At 41.0% G+C, this 23,633-nt stretch overlaps 1 protein-coding gene across 1 annotated transcript in view; it reads right to left on the bottom strand.

The window, feature by feature from the left end:
- Positions 1 to 23,633, bottom strand: part of HEATR1 (HEAT repeat containing 1) — an 89,337-nt gene that overhangs the window by 19,448 nt on the left and 46,256 nt on the right. Inside the window, exons 22-32 of the mRNA XM_006872002.1 lie at positions 22,876 to 23,118; positions 22,451 to 22,582; positions 19,853 to 19,956; positions 19,541 to 19,684; positions 18,699 to 18,817; positions 18,478 to 18,599; positions 16,202 to 16,330; positions 13,874 to 14,104; positions 12,060 to 12,186; positions 9,130 to 9,290; positions 1,645 to 1,691 (exon numbers count right to left, since the gene is read on the bottom strand). Coding sequence (XP_006872064.1) covers positions 1,645 to 1,691; positions 9,130 to 9,290; positions 12,060 to 12,186; positions 13,874 to 14,104; positions 16,202 to 16,330; positions 18,478 to 18,599; positions 18,699 to 18,817; positions 19,541 to 19,684; positions 19,853 to 19,956; positions 22,451 to 22,582; positions 22,876 to 23,118 — 1,559 coding nt within the window. The remainder of the gene's footprint in view (positions 1 to 1,644; positions 1,692 to 9,129; positions 9,291 to 12,059; positions 12,187 to 13,873; positions 14,105 to 16,201; positions 16,331 to 18,477; positions 18,600 to 18,698; positions 18,818 to 19,540; positions 19,685 to 19,852; positions 19,957 to 22,450; positions 22,583 to 22,875; positions 23,119 to 23,633) is intronic.

Raw genomic sequence — 23,633 nt, 5'->3', positions numbered from 1 at the left:
AGAGATCAAGTCTACGGGACCACACACCACACCACCACCGACACACTTGAAAATGCTATGGAAATATATCAGTGAGGGCCAGAGATCAAGTCTACGGGACCACACACCACACCACCACTGACACACTTAAAAATGCTCTGGAAGTATATCAGTGAGGGCCAGAGATCAAGTCTACAGGACCAGACACCACACCACCACTGACACACTTGAACCTGGCATGAAAAATGGGTAGCAGTTCTTTCAGATAGATTTTCCCTAAATAATGTCATATATCTGATGAAGAAGACATGACAGTATCCAAGAAATTAGTACTTTATATCATAGGCGTATCCTGAGGATACAAATACAACTTGAACTTGAACAACTTCATTCTTGCATGAGAACTAAATTTAGAGATGCAGGAAAGTCAAATTTTACTCAACTAGACATCCCATCATAGAATATAAAATAGGATGTGTAGTTCCCAATGCTGAAACCTCTTTACCCATATTCTTAACTTTAGGGATCACAAACTGTACAATAGAATGCTCATTTTCATCTCTAAATCCAAATCTAAACCAACGCCACTGAGTTGATTCCAATTCAGTGACCCTGAAAGACACAGCACAATTGCTCCTTAGGGTTCCCAGGACTACAACCCTTTACAGAAGCAGACAGCGTCCGCTTTCCAGAGCTCCCCAGGACACTGTGTCTGACCCATTACAGCATTCAGAGATCCTCAGAGTGCAACAATGACTGAAGAAGACTTGACTCGTTACCCTTATACATATGGAAGCAGATATTGCTTAGCAATGTTAAGTGTGACAAAAATCACTGAACAAGTTTTAAAGAGCAAAGAATAGAAATAAGTATTTTAAATTATAACATGGTAGAGATGAAATACCTATCTAAAAATAAAATGCAATAATTGGTTGTAGTATTTGCTTTCTAATCATTAAGACATCTCTCATGATGTTATTTCCTTTGTAATTGTAACATTAACTATGAAACTAATATCAGAACTGAAGAATGAGCTATATAAGCAAAACTAGGGAAAGCCAATGTTTCTTTGTGGGAAACCACAGACTTTTATACCGACCGACGAAACAACTAAGTTCACGGACTCATTTTCTTTACTGTTCAATATGTAGAATATTCTTTTGTAGAAAATGTAGTATATAGTAAAAGTCTTGGTACCCTACCGCACATAAAGTAAAATCTTTATAATCCAGTTCATCTCCTTTTGATAAAATGACATATGCTACTTTTGTGTTCAATCATTAATATCATAGTTGCATTTGAAAAGAAGTGAACATCATGGGTAGCTAAGACACACATGGGCACAAGAAACCTTTGTATATAGAGAACTGACACATGCCATTGGATTGTGTAAGCAGTAGAGCGGGAAGCAGATTATCAGTGCTCAGGGCCCTCACATGCCTTATGCAACCCCAACGCTGGAGTCCTGGTATGGCGCTGCAGGGTAAGAACTGCAAGGTTGGCAGTTCAAACCCAAAAGCTGACGTTACTATGAATCAGAAGTGATTCAAGAGTACTAAACAACAAACCCAGATAAAGAAGAGTTTTGTGTATTCTTCATTGTTTTTCTGTGATTTTGAAATTATTTATAGGAAAACACTACTTAAAAAAAAAAGGAAAACATACCTTTGTTCAAGGCCTTTTAAAATCTGAGGACCACCACTTTCAACAACCTAGTTGTTTAAAAAGAAGGAACCATTACAATGGTATGGAAGGTGATAACAACAACAAAAAAAATCATATAAAGCTGTTGCAATGAAACTCATCTAAGATTATGCACTTAAATTTTCCATAGCAATCTTTTTCTGATAGTATCTGCTGAAGCAGGGTCAGATTATTTTTATTATATAGTAATAAACATTTATCTTAATTTAACTACATTAAAAAAAGTATTTCCAAAGTACTATAAAAATTCTGAATATACCAAACAATATCTATCTACTTTTATGAGCTGGAGTCCTGGGATAGTGCTGCGGGATAAGGTGCTGGACTCAAAGTTGACGTGAGCCGCAAGGTTGGCGATTCAAACTCACCGGCCACTTCTTAGCAACCTTATATAGGGTCACTGTGAGTCGGAAGTGACTCAATGGCACTTAACAACTTTTATGAGCTACTAACCAAAGGAGGAGCTCCTTAACCAAGTGAGGAGCTCTGGTAGCATAGTGGTTACAAATCAGGCTGCAAACCTCAGGGTCAGCAGTTCGAAACTACCAGCTGTTTCACGGGAGAAAGATGAGGCTTTCTGCTTCCGTAAAGATTTACAGCCTCGCAAACTCTGTATAGGTCACTATGAGTCAGAACTGACTCCACGGCACATTAACAACAACCACCACCAAATGAAACACTATGGATACAGCTTGCGGTCACCATTCTCCCACTAGCCCAGTCTTGCAAAGAAAACCACCATCCTGAATCTGCTGTTTAAAGTGTCAACAAAGAGTAACATCCAACAACACATTCTTTCTGGTAACACTAGGTGTTGAGGCCGTTGCTCTAGTTCACTTTCAACTGAAGATCGTGTGTGTGCTCTCCCACAACTTAATCAATCACTCGCCTCTGTTGCTAACTGACTTTATCTCTATTTTTAAGAAATGCATTAGCAACGCTAAAAGCTAACATTCTGAGGTCTCCTTAAGCATCCAGTGTATCTACTTGAGGAAACTGATGGCCATCCATAGGATATAAGCTTCCCTGACTTGCCTGTTAGAAACTAATTTGAAATTTAAGCCAATTTGACAGACATCATAAGGATGTTTCATTTAACTTGCTTTTCTTGCTTCTAAGCATTTTCTTGCTTCTAAGGAGATGAAAATTTGTCACAGATTTGGCCATTTGTGATTTCCTTCAGTGAATTCGTATTTGTTGCCGGTTCCAATGGAAAATGAAGCATTTTGATTACACGCAGAGCAGTAATGTTCTCTTGGGAGCACACTGGTAGTGCTGCAGGATAAGTGCTGGGCTGCTAACCACACAGTCAGAAGTTCAAACCCAGCAGTTGCTCCACAGGAAAAAGATGAGGCTTTCTGCAACTGGAGACATTTACAGCCTAGGAATCCTATAGGGTCGCTATGAATCAGAACCGACTCTACAGCATCCAACAATGTTCTCTTAGTGTGTAACTTCCTTTTCACTTTGTATACATCTGTTTTTTGTTGAACTGAAGTTCCAACTGTTGATTTTCCCATTTAAGTTTTAATTTATCTAAAACAGTTTTTGTATGTGATGTGAGATCAGACTTCTTCCCCTCTCAAGTGGAAAAAAATTTTTTTGTCAGTTCTAGCATGTTCTAGTGTAGCACTGGACCACAAGGTCGGTGGTTCAATCTCACCATCTGCTCTTTGGAAATCCTATACAGGATCGCTGAGTTGAAACTAACTCAATAATTAACAACAACAATAACAACAAAGTATCTTCAAAGTTCTGCTCCTAGTTCTCTTTCTCCACCCTTGTCGGAAATTTCTTGCCTAAGCACAGATGTAGTCCTGTCTCATTTATCTGAGTAGTTTTGTACCACCACTGTCCTTGGTCCTCTGCTAATTCTGGGATCATCTTGTCATGTTACTGTCGTTAGGGACTGTCCTGTTGGCTCCATTTCATAGCAACCCTGTTCACAACAGTAGGAAACACTGCCCAGTCCTGCATCATCATTGTGCATGACTAAGCCCACTGCTGCTAACTCAGGGCCAGTTCACCTTGCACCTCGGTGACCCTCCACTTACCAAGCATGATGTTCTTTTCCAGGAACTGGCTCCTCTTGATAATATGTCCCAAGTATGAGATGAACTCTTACCATCCTTGCTTCCAAGGAGCATTCTGGATGTACTTTTTCTAACACAGATTGGTTGGTTCTTCTGGCAGCCCATGGTACTTATACTATTCTTTTCAAACATCGTAACTCAAGGGCATCCATTCTACAGTCTTCCTAATTCATTGTCCAACTTTCACATGCATATGGCACTACAGAAAACGCCATGGCTTGGGTCAGATGCACCTCAGACCTTGAACTGATTATCTTTGCTCTTGGATACTTTACAGATTGCTTGTGCAGCAGATTTGCCTAATGCAATATGTCCTTTGATTTCTTGATGGCTGCTTCCATGAGTGCTGACTGTGGATCAAAGCAAAAGAAGTCTTTGCCAACTTCAATCTTTTCTCCATTTATCATGATGTTGTTTATTGGTCCAGTGGTAAGGATTTTTGTTTTCTTTATATTGACGTACAATCCATACTGAAGGCTGCATCTCTGATCTTCATCAGTCAGTATTTCAAGTCCTCTTCACTTTCAGAAAGCAATCACAGGTTGTTAATTTTACTTCCTCTACTCCTGATGCCATACTCTTCTTCAGATAATCCAGCTTCTTGGCTTATTTGCTCAATAGGTATGGGGAAAGAATACAACCATGGTACATACCTTTTCTGATTTAAAAATATTCAGTGTCCCCTGGCTCTAGCTGCACGACTGCCTCTTGATCTCAGTACAGGTTCTTCATGAGTGTAATCAATTGTTCTGGAAAACCCATTCTTCACCACATCATCAATAGCTTGATAGGATGATCTACAAAGTCAAAGGCCTTTTCATAGCTAATAAAGCACAAATAAACATCTATTTGGTTTTTTCTGCTTTAAGCCAAGATCCAGTTGATGTCAGCAATGGTATTTCTAGTTCCACATCCTCTTCTGAATCTGCTTTGAGTTTCTGGTAGGTAGTTCTCTTTAGCAAAATTTTACCTGCATGTGGTATGAATGATACTGTGTTTGGTAATTTCCACAGTCCATTGGCTCTCCTCTCTTTGGGATGGGCACAAGTATGGATTTCTTCCAATCAGTTGGCCAGGTAGCTGCCTTCCAAATTTCTTAGCACAGAGGAATGAGCGCCTCTAGTGCTGCATCAGTCTGCTGAAAGGGTTCGATTTGTCAATGCCTTCAATGCAGCTACTATTGGTTTTTGATCATATACTACTGATGGAAATGGTTGGATACATGCCATTTCCTTTTGGTACAGTGCTCTGAGTATACCTTCTATCTTCTTTTGATGCTTTCTGCAGCATTCAATATTTTGCCCATAGAAGTAGTAATAGATGTTGTTGTTATGTACCGTGGAATCGGTTCCGACTCATAGTGACCCTGCATTGGGTTTCCGAGATTATAAATCTTTACGAGAGCAGAAAGCCTCATCTTTCTCCCGTGGAACAGCTGGTAGTTTTGAACTGCTGACCCTGAGAGGTTAGCAGCCTGATTCATAACCACTACAATACCAGAGCTCCTTAGTAGTAATAGATGTTGTTGTTGTTAAGTGTCATCGAGTCGGTTCCGACCCATAGCGACCCTGTACAGGGGTTTCCGAGGGTGTAAATCTTTACAGGAGTAGAAAGCCTTCTCTTTCTCCCATGGAGCAGCTGGTAGTTTCGAACGGCTGACCTTAAGGTTCGCAGCCCGATTCGTAACCACTACGCTACCAGAGCTCCTTTAGTAGTAATAAATAGGTGCCATTAATTCGGTATCGACTCATAGCGACCCTATGCACAACAGAATGGAACACTGCCCAGTCCTGGGCCAACCTCACAATCACTGCTATGCCTAAGCCCACTGCTGCTGCCGCCACTGTGCCAATCCATCTCTTTGGGGGAAATGGGAGAGGAAGGAGGAGGGAGGGAGAGTCTTCCACTTTTTCTCCAATCCTCCACTTTACTAAACATCATATCCTTTTCCGTGATTGGTCCCTCCTTTTAGTAAGTCTGAAGTATGAGAAACGAACTCTAGCCATCCTGGCTTCCAGGAGCACTCTGGCTGTATTTCTTCTAATACAGACTGGTTTGTTCTTTTAGTAGTCCCTGGTACTTTTTTTAATACTCAGCTCCAACACCATAGCTCAAATGCATCAATTCTTCTATGGTCTTCCTTATTCACTGTCCAACTTTCACATGCATGTGAGGTTACTAAAAATACCATGGCTTGGGTCAAGCACACCTTAGTCCTCAAACTGACATCTTTCCTCTTCAACATTTAAAGAGGTCTTGTGTAGCAGATTTGCCTAATGCAGTATGTTGTTTGATTTCTTGACTACTATATTCTTGAGTGGAGTCCTGGTGTGGAGCTGTGGGTTAATGCACTGGACTGCAAAGTTGTTTGAGCTGCAAGGTTGACAGTTGTCATCTGCATATGGCAGGTTGTTAATGAGTCTTTTCCAGATTCTGATGCCATGTTTTTCTTCATACAATTCAGCTTCTTGGATTATTTGCTCAGCATACAGATTGAATAAATACGGTGAAAGAATACAACCCCGGTACGCACGTTTCCTAATTTTAAACCATTCAGTGTTGCCACGTTCTGTTCGAACAGTTGCCTCTTGGTCCATGTACAGGTTCCTCATGAGCACAATTAAGCGTTCCAGCATACTCATACTTCACAATGTTGTCCCATAGCTTGTCATGATCCACACAATCGACAGCCTTTGCATAGTCAATAAAGCACAGGTAAATACTTTTCTAGTATTCTCTGCCCTCAGCCAAGAGCCATCTGATGTCAGCAATGATAATCCCTCGTTCCATGCCCTCTTATGAACCTGGTTTTAACCAATGGAAGTAGTCCGCTGTGAATGTATAGATGCAGCCATTTTTGGATGCAACTTTATTCGCATGTGATATTAATGATATTGCCTGAGGATTTCTGAATTCCATTGGGTCACCTTACTTTGGAATGGGCACAAATATGGATCTCTTCGAGGCAGCTGGCCAGACAGTTCTCTTCCAAATTTCTTGGCAGAGATGAGTGAGTGCTCCTAGTGCCACATCACTTTCTTGAAAGATTTCAATTTTTATCTCATCAGTTCCTGGTGCCTTGTTCTTTGCCAATTCCTTCAACGCACCTTGGACTTCTTCCTTCAGGATCATTGGCTCTTGATCCTATGCTACCTCTTGAAATGACTGAACATTGACCACTGATTTTTGTACATTTTGTCCATAGAATCCTTCAATATTACAACCTGGGGTTTGAACTTTTTTTCTTTCCTTTAGTTCTTTCAGCTTGAGAAATGCAGGGCATGTTCTTTCCTCTTGGTTTCCTAACTCCAAGTCTTTGCAAATTTCACAGTAAGATATGACTCTGTCTTATGGAGCTGCCCTTTGGAAGGATGGGTTCAGCAAGTGACCCTCCTCATTTCTTCCAAGTGCTTTAGCGTCTCTGTATTCAAGAGCAAGTTTCAGAGTCTTTTCTGATATTCATTTTGGTCTTTTCTTTCTTTCCTGACTTTAAAATGATCTTTTGCTTTCTTCAGGTATCATGTTCTTGATGCCACTGCACAGTTCTTTGGTCATTATAGTGTCTAATGCGTCAAATCTGTATTTGAGATGGTCTCTATATTTAGGTGGTATATGTTCCAAATCATATTTTGACTCTCATGGACTTATTTTAATTTTATTCAGCTTCAGCTGAACTTGCATATGAGCCACTGATGGTCTGTTTCACAAGTCTGCCCAGGCCTTGTTTTGGCTGATGATGTGGCGTTTTTCCACTCTCTTTGCACAGATGTAGTTAATTTGATTCCTGTGTATTCCATCTGGTGAGGTACATAATCATCTGTCACGTTGTTTAAAGAAGGTATTTGCAATGAAGAAGTAATTGGTCTTGCAAAATTCTATCACATGAGCTACAACATCATTTCTATCACCAAGGCTGTTTTTCTCAACTGCTGACTGTTCCTCTTTGTTTCCAACCTTTGCATTTGCATTACAATCACCAATCATTATCAATACATCTCTGCTGGGGCCAATTGTCAAGCCCTCCCAGAAGATTAGAAATAAAAAGACAAAAGACACAAATGCAACAAGTAAAGTTAGAACCAGGTGGGACACAGCACTCTGATGGAGATACTGTGGCACAAACCAAGTGCAGCAAGTTGATTATATACACCACTCACGGGGAGGTGCTTGAGGGAGGGTAAGGAATGCAGGAACATCTTGTGCAGAAAGTAAATGCAGTACACAGAACTTTAAAAGAAAAACTGTAACTTGTAGTAGCTAGCTGGACACAGATTCTTGTTGTTGTTAGGTGCCATCAGGTCGGTACAGACTCTTAGCGACCCTATGCACAGCAGAACAAAATACTGCCTGATCCTGGGCCAACAACCTCAATGTCGCACACTAGTTAAAATAAACTACTATCAGCCCTCCTCCATCTTCTCCCTTCACGACCTCTCCCCCTCCTTCCTCTAGATAAACAGCATAGATCTGTTTGGTCCATTTTCAACTTTACATCATTTGAATCACAGTATGCATTCTTCTGTGCCTGGCTTCTTTCTTTCAGTATGGTGATATTTACCAATCTGTTGTCCATCACCGAGGTTCACACATTTTTATTTATAGCTACAAGACAATTTCACCCACTCTATCACTGTAGACAGAGTCCTGAAGGATAAGCACTGGACTGCAAGGTCAGTTTGAACCGTAGGGTCAGTGGTTCAAACTGACCAGCTGCTCCTTGGAAGCCCCATGAGTCAGAACCAACTCGACAGCACTTAAGAACATCATCCCTGTAGATACTGGGTGTTGCCAGTTGTTGACTACTATGACAAATGCTATAAACAGTCTTACAGATGTCTGTTGGGGCACATGTTTATGCATTTTTGCTGGGTATATACCTGAGGTCTCTGGACGGCACAAACTATTTGCACTTGGCTGCTAAGCAAAAGATGGGCTTATCTAAAATCAGGTGCCTGACAGTGTCACCTAGATGGCCAGGGAGACTGCTGTTCTCAAGTGCCATAGAGTCGGTTCCGACTCCTAAGACCCTGTATAGGGTTTCCCAGGAGCAGCTGGTGGGTTTGAAGTGATGAGCTTGTGGTCTGTCTGAAATCCAGTCCTGGTCCCACCCAAGAAAATGCTACAGAGCTTAGTTCTGCTCCAGAACACACAAGGTGCCCCCATGAGGTGAAAGTGACCTGAGGGCAAACGCCAAACCGGTTCTTACTGTCGAGTACAAACTTTTTCTTTTTTTCCCGATTTGGCCCCAGTTTTCATGAGACATTTGCCAAACTATCTTAACAAGTTTAAAACACTGTTCATTTAGGGAAAATAAAACCATGTTATCATGTACAAATTTAAATGAATGCTTTACCTTTCTGATGAAATGATTGGAAGCTAGGAGCTGAGACATAAAGGACACCGATAAATATTTGAAATGCCGCAGTTGCTTGCTACTGTGAGTGTCGACGTTAAAAATCTGTAGCATTTCTTCTTGTGACTCACTCTTATTACATATAGCTTTGGGAATGGTTTCTGAAAAACAGCAAAAAAGTAAGTGATCTCAACCAGAGTCCTTACTATCCACATTATACCTTATTAGCTATAGATACATACATGGAGCTTTAAAGGACAGCATGGGTAATGGGACTCCATTTTCATTAAGAAATCTATTCTTTTATTATAGCCACAGTTTTCATCTTTTATATTAATGAGAAACACCTGAATTTTTTTCTTTACTGCATGTATTATAAAAGTACCCATCAGTCCTGAGGAGAAAAAAGTGTACAGCAAAACAAATAAACAAAGCAAAAACAGGGCAACTGAGACAATCAAAGAAATGGACGATACAGAGCTCAATGCTAGCTGAAGTCTTCACAATCTCAGAACCTAACCCAAGGCTCTGTCTGTACTGTACACAAGAAGGGCCATTCCTACCCCTACAGGTTCAGTTCTCAATTAGAAGGTATGTGTCTTAAACTATCAAACTTTAAGGTGTAGGAAGAAACGCTTATTTGCAGGTGTCTAGCTCTGGTAGCGTAGTGGTTACGAATCGGGCTGCGAACCTTAAGGTCAGCGGTTCGAAACTACCAGCCGCTCCGCGGGAGAAAGATGAGGCTTTCTACTCCCGTAAAGATTTATACCCTTGGAAACCCTGTACAGGGTCGCTATGGGTCGGAACCGACTCAACGGCACTTAACAACAACAACAACAATACATGAGAAGGAGCTCTGGTAGCCTAGTGATTACGCATCAGGCTGCGAATCGCAAGGTCAGCAGTTTGAAACTACCAGCTGTTCCGCAGGAGAAAGATGAGGTGTTCTGCTCCCGTAAAGAGTTACAGCCTTGGAAACCCTGTACAGGGTCACTATGACTTGGAACCGACTCCACAGCACACAACAACAATACATGAGGGTTTAGGGGGCAAAGATCATGAGGGAGCTAATGGCCAGTCATTAAAAACCAGACTCAGAGAATGATTCAACATAAAACTCCTTCCCTAACCACGTGACCACACTCAGCTTTCCCGGCACCTTCCTGGTTCTGTCCCTGACAAATCTTCCCTGAGCAGACTGAAAAGGGTAGATAACTAACACTATTCAACTTATCGGCCCTTTCATAATCCACTCTCAGGGGGGCTGTGATTAGTGGCATTTGTATCTTCTTCAAGATCCTATGTGGTAAATTTAAAATTTTTAGTTACCACTGCTGTGGGACATTTCCCCCTTTTCTTTTTCTGTACATGTCTTCACAATTACTGCTAACTTATTGGCTTCATTAGCTGTCTCTTTAGCTTCCTGTTACAAAAGTACTTGTGAAGACATTTTGCAAGAAAAAACAGGAAGAAAAGAAAAATGTGCCGAAGAGAATTAAAAAATGGTTACAGCAGTTTATCGACAGGTATTTAAAGATCTGCGAGATATTTAAGCCAGAATCAGGAGAGAATATGGAATCCTCGAGGATGTGACTGCTGACGTCAGATGGATCTTGGCTGAAAAAGTAGAGATTACCAGATAGATGTTTATTTATGTTTTGCTGACTATGCAAAGACCTTCAATTGTGTGGATTTTAACAAATTATGGATGATATTGTGAAGAATGGGAATTCTAGAAACACTTCATTTTGCTCTTACAGAATCTGTATACAGAATGTGCTTTAAAATCCGTAAAGGCATGCATCAGGGTTGTATTCTTTCACCCTACTTAGACAAATTGGATGCTGAGCAAACAATCCAAAGAGCTGGATTCTATGAAGATTAACACAGCATCAGCATTATAAGGAAACTCAGTAACATCGTGATACACAGATGCCACAATATTGCTTGCTGACAGCACAGAGCATTTGATGGAAGCACTCACTGAAGAAAGTCAGACTATCTATGGCCTTTAACCTGGACTACACCCAACACAGAGAACACTCCTTACAACTAACTGTCTCAAGAAGCAAATAGCATGATAAACAGAAGAGATATTGACACTGTCAAGGATTTCATTTTATCTGGATCCACAATCAAAGCCCACTGAAGCAGCAATCAAGAAATCAAAAGACATACTGATTTGGGTATATGTGAGTGATGGGTAAATCTGCTGCAAAAGATCATTAAAAATGTTAAAAAGCAAAAATGTCACTTTGAGGACGACTAAGGTGCAGCATGTGAAAACTGGACAATAAATAACAAAGACCAACCAAGAACTGAGCCCCTTGACCTATGATGTCCACTGAGTACTGCAAGTGCTGTGCACTGACTCTCAAAGAAAGTTCAACCAGAAGGTCCCTTGAAGCTAGGACAGCGAGACTTCATCTGCACACTAAAGATGTTACCACAATGGATCACTCACTGAGAGACATCATGTTTGGTAAAGAAGGTCAGTGAAAATGAGGAAGACCCTCAACACAGTGGCTCCAACAACGGGTTCAAAGACAGAAACAACAGTGAGCATGTGGCCCAGGACTGAGTAATGTTTTCATTCGACTGCACTGTTAACTGACTCAGAATGGATGTGATGGCACCTACCAACAACAGCAAGCTTCCTGCTATTTTAAAAGAACTCACCCTGGATAGTTCTAACAGTTTACAACCTGTAACACACATCAGTGCAAAGACACAGAGGTCTAACAGACAATGTGAGGAATGGAAAGAAGAAATCCAACTATTTTCCATAAGGACTTAAAAAGGTACAGGATCACGCTCAAATGAACAATTACAAATTTATTAAAAAAAGCTTTTGTAAACATGCACCATGGGTTCAGATGCTAATCCCCACTGCTTATCTCTAGCTTTCATATTAAACAGTAAACGCTTACCTTCTTTTTCTTCAGGCAGATGTGTTAAATACTGGAGGATATTCATTAAGCTTTGTATTTGATGCTGGACACTGAATTCACAACAAACTGATATCCAAAATTCAGTGTCTGCCTCTAACACAGCATCCTGTATGGAGAGAAGGGAAAGAGGTGCCCATCAAATGTATCCCAGGATTCAGGATTCACGGGTACTACTTGACATACTCTTCCTCATGTGTATCACCAGATGAACAGAGAGCTCCTCTCATGAGAGCTATTTTAGGACAATCATGAGGCATCATCCCCAATGTATGTACATTAGGATCTCCAGCTGAACCAATTAATGCAATTAAAAAAAAATATTTTCTTGTGAATTATGATAGTTTATATGAGAGAACCTCAGTTCCATATTCATTCCACCGTATATCATTACATTGCCATGGTTCCAATCCCCTCCATGCATCGTCTTCCGACCAAAGGACATATCCTAGAAGCCCGTGCTCTACACTCCCCCCTCTCCCCTCAGTCTTCGGCCCACAGTTCCTCTCCCTCTCTGGATCCAAAGTCCCCAGCTGCTTCATCCCTCCATGTCATCATCTCTGTCTCCATCTCAGGCATCCCCGGTTCTCTGGGTGGGGTCCCGTTCTTGGCTCTTATCCGTTGGTGGTCCCAGAGACCTCCGCTCCTAGACTGGAGAAATAATCGCTCTCTTCCTTGCTACAAAACATCTACCCTTTCATTTCTAACCCTCACAATCCGTCTTGATAACCATTATTCACTATAGTATCGTGCGTAACCCATCTGTATTTCATTTCATCAGCTCCACCTAGACAAATTGGATAGTAATCACTGGTGATTCTGCCTTCTTCCATGTCCCCTAGCTCTAGGTTCCCTCTTGAAAGCTTGTAAGCCAGTTACTTCTTGCCTTTGTAGACCCTCCCTCCCCCCCCATTTGGGTATCCAATGTCCAAGTTGCCCCTCTCTGTCTACTCAAATAATGCAATTTTATGTAAGTAACATGTAGGTCATACAAGGTGCTTCAAAAAGTTTGTAGAAAAATAAAATCAGAAGATAATGGCAATTTTCCACAAGTTTTTGAAGCCCCCTCACTGTTTCCCCCCCAACCAAATGATGCATTCTCCTCACACGTTCGTTTTCTATGCATGTCACGCATGGGCACATTATTTGAGACAAACACGGTATACTAGTTTACTCTGAAAAGGTGTAGATGCCAGGCCTGACTAAGAAGTAATTTAAACATAGTTCTTCACATGTACCACCTCATGTTTTAACTGACTTCAATGATGTTCACAGTGTCCCAAACAAATTTACAACACAAATATCTCCAAAATCACTTTCAGAGACATACTGTAGCTGAATTACTTTTTAGCCAAACTCTGTTGATCTTAAAATAAAATTACCCAGCATGGGAGGTGACTGGCTTTCAGAAAAGTCAAATCACCTTTGGATATTTTGCTGCTCCTAAGAACGTTCAGAGTGCCACAGAGTCTGAGGAGCAATCGTAAAAAATGCTAACATACATGAAAAGGGTCTGCACAAGAGCTGTTAAATCATCTACATCCACCATGCTGTAGTTATGAAGTGTTGTCAACTCGATGCCGACCCATAGCAACCCTGTATGGGGTTTCCGAGGAGCAGCTGGTGAGCCTGAACTACCAACCTTGCAGTTCAAAAGGCTTTGCAGTCTGACCATTAATGCCCAGCACCATAGCAGGACTCCAGCATAGACTGCCCTATATTTAACACAGGAAATATGACAAGATCTGTGTGAAGTGCAACCATTTCCTTTCTTATCATCCACCCTTTATTCTGACCTTTTCTCCATAGGCAGCTGCCAGCACCGTTTTAGTGACGTACTGCTCAAAGAGCAACAGAAGGAGGACCCAGAGGAACTTCTCGGCGCCCAACGTATCAACAAGCTGAACCAGGATGGGCAGGCGTCTGTGTTCCGGAACATGCGGCAGTGCATCCACAAACACACCAATGATTTTGATCACAATGTCTTCAATGTTTCTTGTGACTTCTACAGACTCTCCACCATCAGACTGCAATAGGGGCAATGAATAAGAACAATTAACCCACTGCAAAATGAGCTTCAAGTTGAGGGGAAAAAAAGGCATGAAATGTAGCAAAAAACAAAAAAAGCTAAATTAAGAATTTTCATAAGCAAAGATTATCAATTACATGGCAGGCACTGCTTGGCCCTGAGAGGAATATCAAGTATGTGAGCCTTGTCCCAAAGGACACTGAAGATCTCTATGAAGCAGGTTGCTGGCAATGGCAGCAAGTCTGCGCCAGGCAGTCTGGGAGGGCCACAGAGAGCCAAGAGGACTGACTACGCGGGAACCTCGAGAGGAATGGGCACCATCCACACGGGATGTGGTCAGTAACCCCCGGATGCTTTCATAATAAAATTCAAATGCTTTTACTCCAGTATTGGTGTCCAGATATATGTGTTGAACACACAGATTAATACTTGGATGAATGAATGAACACCCTTTTCTTCTACCTGTCCCAACTCTGCTCTTTGTCAAATCAAGCATATCACATTCCTCAAACACACTGTACATATTCCCAGACCACACCTGTCTTCTCAGGCTATGACTCCACCATCTCACTGAGCAAATCCTATCCTCCATTCATACCACCGGACAGTCAAGGCTCTGTGTCAATTTGGCTGGGACAGGCTCCTCAGTTGTTGGGCCAGTGTGATTTGACGCAATTACCCAGTGTGGTATCAATTCTCACTGCCAGGATATTCATGAGGCCAGATGCAATTTACAGGACTGGGCTGTATCTTGAGCCAATCTCTTTTGAGATACACACACAGGCCAACAGAGGTGGTCGGAGGCCAGAGTGAAGTGCGTCCTTTGCACCTGGGGTCCTTACACTGTGAAGCTCCTGTTGTTGCTGTTGTTAACTCGGCTCCAACTCTGAAAGACCCAATGCACAACAGAACAAACACTGCCTGGCTCTGCACCATCCTCACAAATCTTGTTCTACTTAAGCCCCTGGCTGCTGCCATGGTGCCAATCCATCTCATTACGGGGGTCTTCCTTTTTTTCACTGACTCTCCGCTTTCCCAAGCAAGGTATCCTTCTCCAGGGATTGGTCCCTCCTGATAACATGTCAGAAGTATGAGACATGAAGTCTCACCCTCCAGGCTGCACCCCTAGATCCAGGGAAAGACGGATGCCAAGGTACATGGAGATCTCTAAGGAATACTGGGTGTAAAGATGCTGAAAGGAAACAAGGGCCTCTCTGCAGACCCTAGAGACGGTACACTGTAGCTTCCTAAACTGTGAGGGAATAAAGGTGTTTGTTGGAGCCACCCGATTGTGGTATTTGTTACAGTCCTACTAGATAAGATAATGAAGACACACCAGTTCAAAGCTATCTCCTATAAAACTTTCTGGTCCTAAGGACCTTTCTCTGTTCTGAGCACTTCAGCATTTACTGATCCCATTGGCACTTATCACATGAAAGCAAAGGTACGTTTCTTGTTCATATGAGTATACGTCTTGTACTAGACAACTTAATAGATGCAGAGACGCCTAAGACCAAGATTTAAAGGGGAAGATACACAATCATTCTTTGCTGAACATGGCATACCAGGAATGGCTGATAGCACGAGAAGAGACATGAACACCATATGATTTAGTATAAACATAAAACGCAAGTAGTAACAACTAAGATCTTTATCTTTGAGGTAACATTTTCGTTTCAAACTGACAAACTTCCACTTAGCTCTATGAGTACTCAGCTTTTGGCAAACGCTTGGTAAACAGCTGTTAATGGTTACTACAAAAAACTACAAAAAAGGATATTACCATTAAATTGATGTAATGTTCTGAAATATACAGCAAAAGTAAATTCATTTTGTCACGATAATAAGATACTTAGATATATATACCCTTGCAGCATAGCAAAACCAAAAATGTGCGTTTATTCATATTCTTGGAAAAAACATTATTTCCAAGACAATTTCTTAGCATCATTGTTTTAAAATTTAATAGGTACATGCCACTGAGCAATTCCTAAGGACTTTTAGTGTTGTTTACTTACTACTACTTGAATATCCATACTTCAAAAAAATTTGAATAAAACATATATATACTAGTGATGGTATAAAGGCAGCTTACCTGAATAAGTGCCGGAATAACCATTTTCACTGTCTTGTTAATAACTTGAAAACTGTAAGTGTCATCTAGACGCATGACATTGGCTCCCATAAATGTGAAAATGGACATGATGTTGTGTAGAACTTTATCCTGGTCAAAAAAAGAGAAAATCAGGTCTATCAAGATTTTCTATTTTAAACACATTAAATATCAGTAATTCATTACAATAATAAAAAGGCAAATAACCCACTTAAATACATGGCCAAAGGACTTGAAAAAACTCTACTTCAAAGATACATAAATGGCCAATAAGTACATGAAAAGGTGCTCAAACTCACTGGCTATTAGGGCACTAGAAATGAAAACACAATAAAATACTACTTCACACCCACTGGGAAGGGTACTACCCAAAAGATGAAAAGCAAGAAGTGTGGTGAAGATGAGGATGTGGAGAAATTGGAACCCTCATCTGTTACTAGTGGGGATGTAACATGGATACTGCTTTGGAAAACAGTCAAGGAGTTCTTCAGGTAGTCAAACACAAGAGTTAATGTCATTGCTGCTGGTAAGTTCTGACTCACAGCAACCCTGGATAGGGTTTCCGAGGAGTAGCTCGTTGGTTTGAACCACCAAGCTTGCAGTTCAGTGTTTACCCTGTAGTGCCTTCTTAATGTAAACCCAGGAGAGCTGAAAACATATGCAAGTACAAACTTTTACATGAATGTTCATAGCAGCATAATATATATAATAGCGCAAAGGTGAAAATAACCCACAGTCCATCGACTGATGAATAGAAAGTTATATATGACAGATCTATTTGATGAGACATTATTTAGTTAAAAAAGGGAAAGAGGTATTGATTCATGCTACAACATGGATGAATTAAAAAAAAAAAAAAAAAAGCCAAGTGAAAGAAGCCAGACACAAAATGGCTTTTTGTCACATGTTGAACAATTTCATTGACATGAAATGTCCTAAATACAAAATCTGTATTTGCCAGGAATTGGGGGGAGGGTGGGATGCGAATGACTATAGATAAGAATAGGGTTTCTTTCTGAGGTGATGAAAGCATTCTGGAATTAGATAGTGGTAATGGTTGTGGCACTGTAAGAGAAGCAGCAGATTGTGAACCACAAGGTCGGTAGTTCAGACCCACCAGTAGCGCCTCAGAAACCTTCTACAGGGTCACTATGAGTCAGAACCGACTCGACAGCACTTAACAATTACAATGGCTGTGGCACTGTAGGATCAGCACTGAACTGTGAATCATAAGGTCAACAGTTCAAACACACTAGTTGCTACTCGTAAACCTTATACAGGGGGAGTTATGAGTCAGAACCAACTTGATGGCACTAACAACCACAACAGTTACATAACCTTGTGGATATATTAAAACACCACTGAACTGTACATTTAAAAGAGTAAATTTCATAGAATATGAAAATGTCAACAATTCTGAAATGTTTCTGGACGATTAACTACTTTGAGAGCTGTGAAATTTCTTCCATGAAAAAAAACTTTCCAGATATACACAAAATCTTGACCTTGATTTTAGTAGATGACATGACACCTAGAAGCTAATTAGGGAAGCTGTGTTCTAAATCTCTGATGAGTAAACAGTTTAAATCCCTTCAAAAATCTTCGAACACTCTTATATAAGGGACATGACTTCTTCAACTGAGGGAGCTGACAAACGTTGACGTCACTGGTTGGAAGCTGTTTTCAAGGGTAAATACCTTGAGTAGCTTAAACTCAGTCTGACTTTCATCTGAGGATTCAAGGGAAGTATATACACATTTTTTTAAAACCAAATAATACCTATGTAACATTTATAGGGACAGCGACAGTGTACAAGGTATTGTGACAAGAGCTATTCAATCAAGCCCTCACTACAATCTTATGAAGTGGTGGTGGTTATGTGCCATGAAGTTGGTTCTGACCCATAGCAGCCCTGCATAGGGTTTCTGAGGCTGTAAATCTTTACGGGAGCAGAAAGCTTATCTTTCTTCCTTAGAAGAGCTGGTAGTTTCGAACTGCTGACCCTGAGGTTAGACCCGACTCATAACCACTACGCTCCCAGAGCTCTTTACAGTCCTATGAAGTAGGTTTCTATAATTCCCACTTTATAAAAAGGGAAACTTAAGTTTAGTAAGATCAGCCTGTCCACAGTGTCCCTGCTGCTTGAACCAAGGTCAGTACATGATACAAAGCCCATGAATTTAAGTAAGAAGTGACTCCAGTTCCATGAAAAGAAAATCCCTACGATTTCTGTGAAGAGCTAATTCATTAATACTTACGGGAAACATTCCAGCGGCAATACCTAACAGTAACAGGGCATGGTGATGGGTCTGAGGCATCTCAGAAAGGCGAATGCACTGAACTATCAATTCCACATTGAATTTTTCCTCATCTAGAATAGCTACAGTGGTGAGGGAGAAAAAAAAAGGGGGCTAAGTGGCAGGTACATTTATACTCAAAGTAAATGACTTTTCTACTTTTTTTTTCATTAAAGACATACCTTTTGGTACTTTGCCACCATCTGGAGATAGTTTTTGGCAAATGTTGAGCAGGCAACTAAGAATTAATTGTTTGGTGTATTCCATATTTCCCTGCTCCGACGGTAAAGGTTCTAAACATCTTCAGGCCCCCGGAAAAGAGACGATTAAAAAATAAAAACTTTGTACAATTTCAGTGTCACATCTAAAATTCATCAAGTAAGAAATAATCCTGAACACACCATATGAAGTCTGCAGTGTTTTATCTGACTGGTAGGTGCTTATGTCAAATGACCTCTTTATTGCACTTTCCACCAGCCTCGGTGGTGCACTACCGTGACACTGTAGGATAAACACTGGGCTACAAGATCGGTGGTTCAAACACACCAGCCACTCTTTGGAAACCCTATACAGGGGAGCTATGAGTTGAAACGGACTCAACAGACTTAACAACACAACATATGGACTCTTAGAAAAAACTTTTGAGAATTACTTTGTTTTACAGATAGAAGACACATCCGCAACTCAGTAACATACTTTATAGGCAGAAAATAAAGCAGATGCCACTCTACATCTTTAAATACAAGTTAACAGTGCCCCCAAGAGGTTATACAGGGTCCTTCTCAAGATCAGAATCTTCACATTTAAGAAGAAAACTAGGATGGTGGCTCATTAGCTACATAATAAATGAATGAACATCAGTTTGGGCACAGTGGTAATGGGTACCAGAAACGGTTTCAACCTAAGTACTATAATTACATCACTTTACAGATTAGTTGAGTTTAAAAAAAACCCAGAGATAATGGTAAATGAAATCAGATGGACATGAACTAAAATTCTATTGATCAAAGCCAAGTATCACTACCTTGAAAGCAAGTTAAACAGAGTTGGTATCAGTATCTGCGGACTTCTGAGTTTCTTTTTGTGCTGCAGTAATTCTAGGATGAGAGTTACTCTTTGCCAGTAAGAACCTCCCACGTCCAGAACAGAGTCCATATCCTGTGATTTTCTGAAAAACAGATACGACCAAAAGTTGAAGAAGCAAACACTATAAAGCTAAACATAAACTACTGTGCTCTGTCATGCCAAAGTGATGGTATTCAAAAATCACAACAAAGGTTTCGTAACATTCCAGACACTGGAAATAGCACGTTCTTATTGTATTCACAGCTCTTACTTCTGTTGCATTTTCTGCCTTCTTGTTTGCTGAATTGTGCCCAAAGATTTAGCTTTATCTGGTGGCTCCAGTTCTATTTTGACTTGTTCAGCTTTAACAGATATCTGAAACAATAAAGCAACAAGTTGATGATATAATCTTATGGGATAATATTAGATCAATAAACCTTGATTAAATGAAATATAATGAAAAGTTTTGTATCCAGTCTAGCCCACCACTTAGTGGTCAGTTTGCCGTACCTTGGTGGCTTGTGTGTTGCTGTGATGCTAGAAACAATGCCACCAGTATTTTAAATACCGGCAGGGCCACCCATGGTGGGAAGATTTCAGCGGAGCTTCCAGACGAAGACAGACTACAAAGGGGAGGCTGGCCACTTCTAAATGGTTTCGCACAAAGATCGCTATCTTGAACATTATTGTTAAGTGCCATCGAGTCGGTTCTGACTCAGTGATCCTATACAGGGTTTCCAAGGAGCAGCTGGTGTGTGTTTGAACTGCCAACTTTGCAGTGAACAGTCCAGTGCTCATTCTACAGTGCCACACCAGGACTCCAACTTAGGGTCAGTGAGCTGAAAGGGACAGGCACTGGCCATACTGAATCTGACAATCATATGGTTTACTATACAACCAGAATGCTCCTTAGAAGTGAGTACGGGTAAGACTTAAGCTCTCATTCTTTGCACGTATTGTTAGGAGGGACCAGTCCTTGGAGAAGGACATCATGTTTGAACGAGTGGAGGGTCAGTCAAAAAGACGAAGATCCCCAGCGAGATGGTCTGAGATAGTGGCAGCAAAGAGGGGCTCAAACATCACCACAACTGTGAGGATGGTGCTGGACTGGGCGATGTTCTGTTCTGTTGGGCACAGGGTCACGGGTCACTAGGAGTGGCAGGTGGCGTGATAGCACCGAACATGGTGGGGGCTCCAGAAATCTGTTCCTTTAAAAAGGTTGACATCACAATTGATCCAAAGAAACCCCCACAAAATAGATAATTTTAAGACACCCAGGGAAATACGATTCTGGATGGGATGTTAGCTCATATGCAGGACTTATTTTTTCCAAGTGCAATGACAGTACCGTAGTTGCAGGGCAGTGAATTACTTCATATGGCTCTCCACCATCCGGGTAAGAGAAGGTGGGAAAAGATGCTGATAGGATTTTATGGTTCAGTTGTAACTGGGTAAGAGGATTAAATTCTGATTGTAAAAACTCAGAACTCTAACATGGATATAAAAGGAGGCAGCTCAGGAGCAGGAGAAGACTCAGGAGTGGAGCATGTGCTTCCCATCATGTGGAGTAAGTTAAGCTGAGGGACTCTGGGCAGGAGGCCTGCTTACAGAGGAGGGTGACTTACCTTGGGGAGCTAGCAGGCTTGCTGATCCACATCCTGTGGGCATCAGTCAGCAGCCCTATGAGCTTTCTAACACTGGCTGGGCAGAGATCCTGCTAGTGGGTCTGACTGAGGAGAGGCTGTGCTGACTGCCCTGAGCCTTTCTGACCCTGAATTTGTAACCTGTTAACTTTCCTAACGAATCCTTTACCTCTGAGTATGGGGTCTGAGTTCTGTGTGGCCACTGCATGGAATTTTCAAATGCAGTTAAGTAGACACTGCCATGGGAGGGATAGTTTGGTAACACCATTTACTGGGGGTAGGAGTTATATAAATAAGAAAAGGTCACTTTTTAAGTGTTGCATACTTAAAAAGTATGTTGTTGTTGTTAAGTGCCGTAGAGTCGGTTCTGACCCATAGCAACCCTGAATAGGGTTCCCAAGAAGCAGCTGGTAAACTTGAACTGCTGACCTTGTGGTTTAAACTGACTTTGCAGTCCAGCACATTAACCCACAGTGGCACACCAGGACTCTGTATAAGGATGAAAATTTTCAGTTTAAAAAAAAAAAAGTCTAATTTTAAAAAGATGCAGACTGCCACTTTTTAATTGGTGCGTAACAGTGGTGGTGGTGTGCTGTGGAGTCGGTTCCACCTCACAGTGACCCTGCCTACGGTTTCCGAGGCTGTAAGTCATTACGGGAGCATAAAGCCTCATCTTTCTCCCATGGAACTGTGGTAGTTTCGAACGCAGCCCGAGCTACCATAGCTGCTTATACTGAAGTAAATAGGGATGAAAGTACCTTTTTATGAGATTTACTTTAAAATACTCAGAGAGAAGAAAAAGGGGGTAGATTAAATAAATCAGTTAAAATTCTGAAAACTGCGCTTCTTGATTTTTGTGAATGAATTTTTCTAAAAAACCACAACAAAACAGATAACGCATCCCCAGGTAGCTGCTGTTCTGATATACGGCTAGATTTCAATACACATATAAAACCAATGAGAGCAGAGTCTCAACTCCATCATACATTTGTCAATAAGCAACTAGTTACACACACACACACGCTACCTAGTTACAATTATAAACAAATATTCCAGACAATAAAAAAATGAAGGTCAAAACTTACAATTTTGTACTTTCCTGTGACTCCTGTTAATGGTAACACTGGGCTTTTAAAAGCATTGCTAAATGGAGGGTATTTAAACACGTGGTGCTACTACAAGAAAGTACTCATTAATAAACAAATTACAGAAAGTTAGCAACTTACCCCTTTAAAAACACTGCTAACAGTCTGAGCACAATGTGTGTTTTTACAGTTCACCAACAAATCAAACATCATTCCCAATAGCTTCTGTTGAACTTTCTCATCTGATATAGCTGCAAAAAATGGCTTTGTAATCTAAAAGAGGTGTAAAAAAGGCCACAGAATTCAGTTAACAATCTTTAACTCCAAAAATGATCTTTATAATGCACCCTAACCAAATTCTCCCTCAAAATGTAAAGTGGCTCGCTCCTCATTTTAGCCTGCCAATTATGAGGTAATTCTTTTTATTTGCCTACATACAGATTTCAGTTTGGCAAAATGAGTCAAATATATATATCATGCTCCTTTAAAAGCATCCAGTCCTTCATCAGGTAAAACATTATACATTAAAAAATGATTCAAAGTACTTTAGTTTGTGAAGAAGTTACCTTTTCAAGGGTTGCGATCTGAATGGTTGGCATGGCCATGCCAAGTTCCTCTGTTGTGTACGCAGCTTTCATGAAGGTGTCGAGACTGCCTGGGTCCTTATGTAGAAGGGAAGCTGAGTACTCATTGTACTTTCCAAGGGTGAGATGTATAACAAGGGCCTCGTCTTTCAGCACAGTTGCGGGCTCCTTCTGGATCTTTTCCAGTAGTTTTCCAACCAGAGGCAACAGGTGAGAAAGGACCACCTACAGTTTGAAAACCTTATTAATAGTTACCCATGCTGAGAGAGGAATCCCTGTGTGGCACTGCAGGATAAGCACTGGACTGCCAACAACAAGGTTCAAACCCACTGGCTTCTCCTCAGAAATCCTATACAGGGTTCACTGAGACAGAAACAATTCGATGGCACTGTAACAATAAATACTGATAGACGAATCCTCACGAGTTGCTGTAGGAGAAACACTGGCCTAAAGGTCGGCAGTTTGAATCTGCAGCCACTCCTTGGAAACCCTACACAGGGTCCCTATGAGTTGGAACCGACTCGATAGCACTTTACAACAACAGCTGATATTAAAGTTTGTGCTTGCTTTATAATGGCATCCAGAGCTGCCATTCAGGAAGAGGGGAAAATAAACCTGGAGGAAGATAAACCGCACCAGTTCATAGTAAAACATACTCAGGTCTTCTCTGATAGCTCCATCTATAATGTGCAAAAAGTGTTAAATCCTCAAGCACAGAAAAGGATCATGTGAGTATTTAA

The sequence above is a fragment of the Chrysochloris asiatica genome, unplaced genomic scaffold, assembly GCF_000296735.1.
Source record: "Chrysochloris asiatica unplaced genomic scaffold, ChrAsi1.0 scaffold00179, whole genome shotgun sequence".
NCBI classification, from domain to species: Eukaryota; Metazoa; Chordata; class Mammalia; order Afrosoricida; family Chrysochloridae; genus Chrysochloris; species Chrysochloris asiatica.
This window is presented reverse-complemented; position numbering and strand designations above follow the sequence as displayed.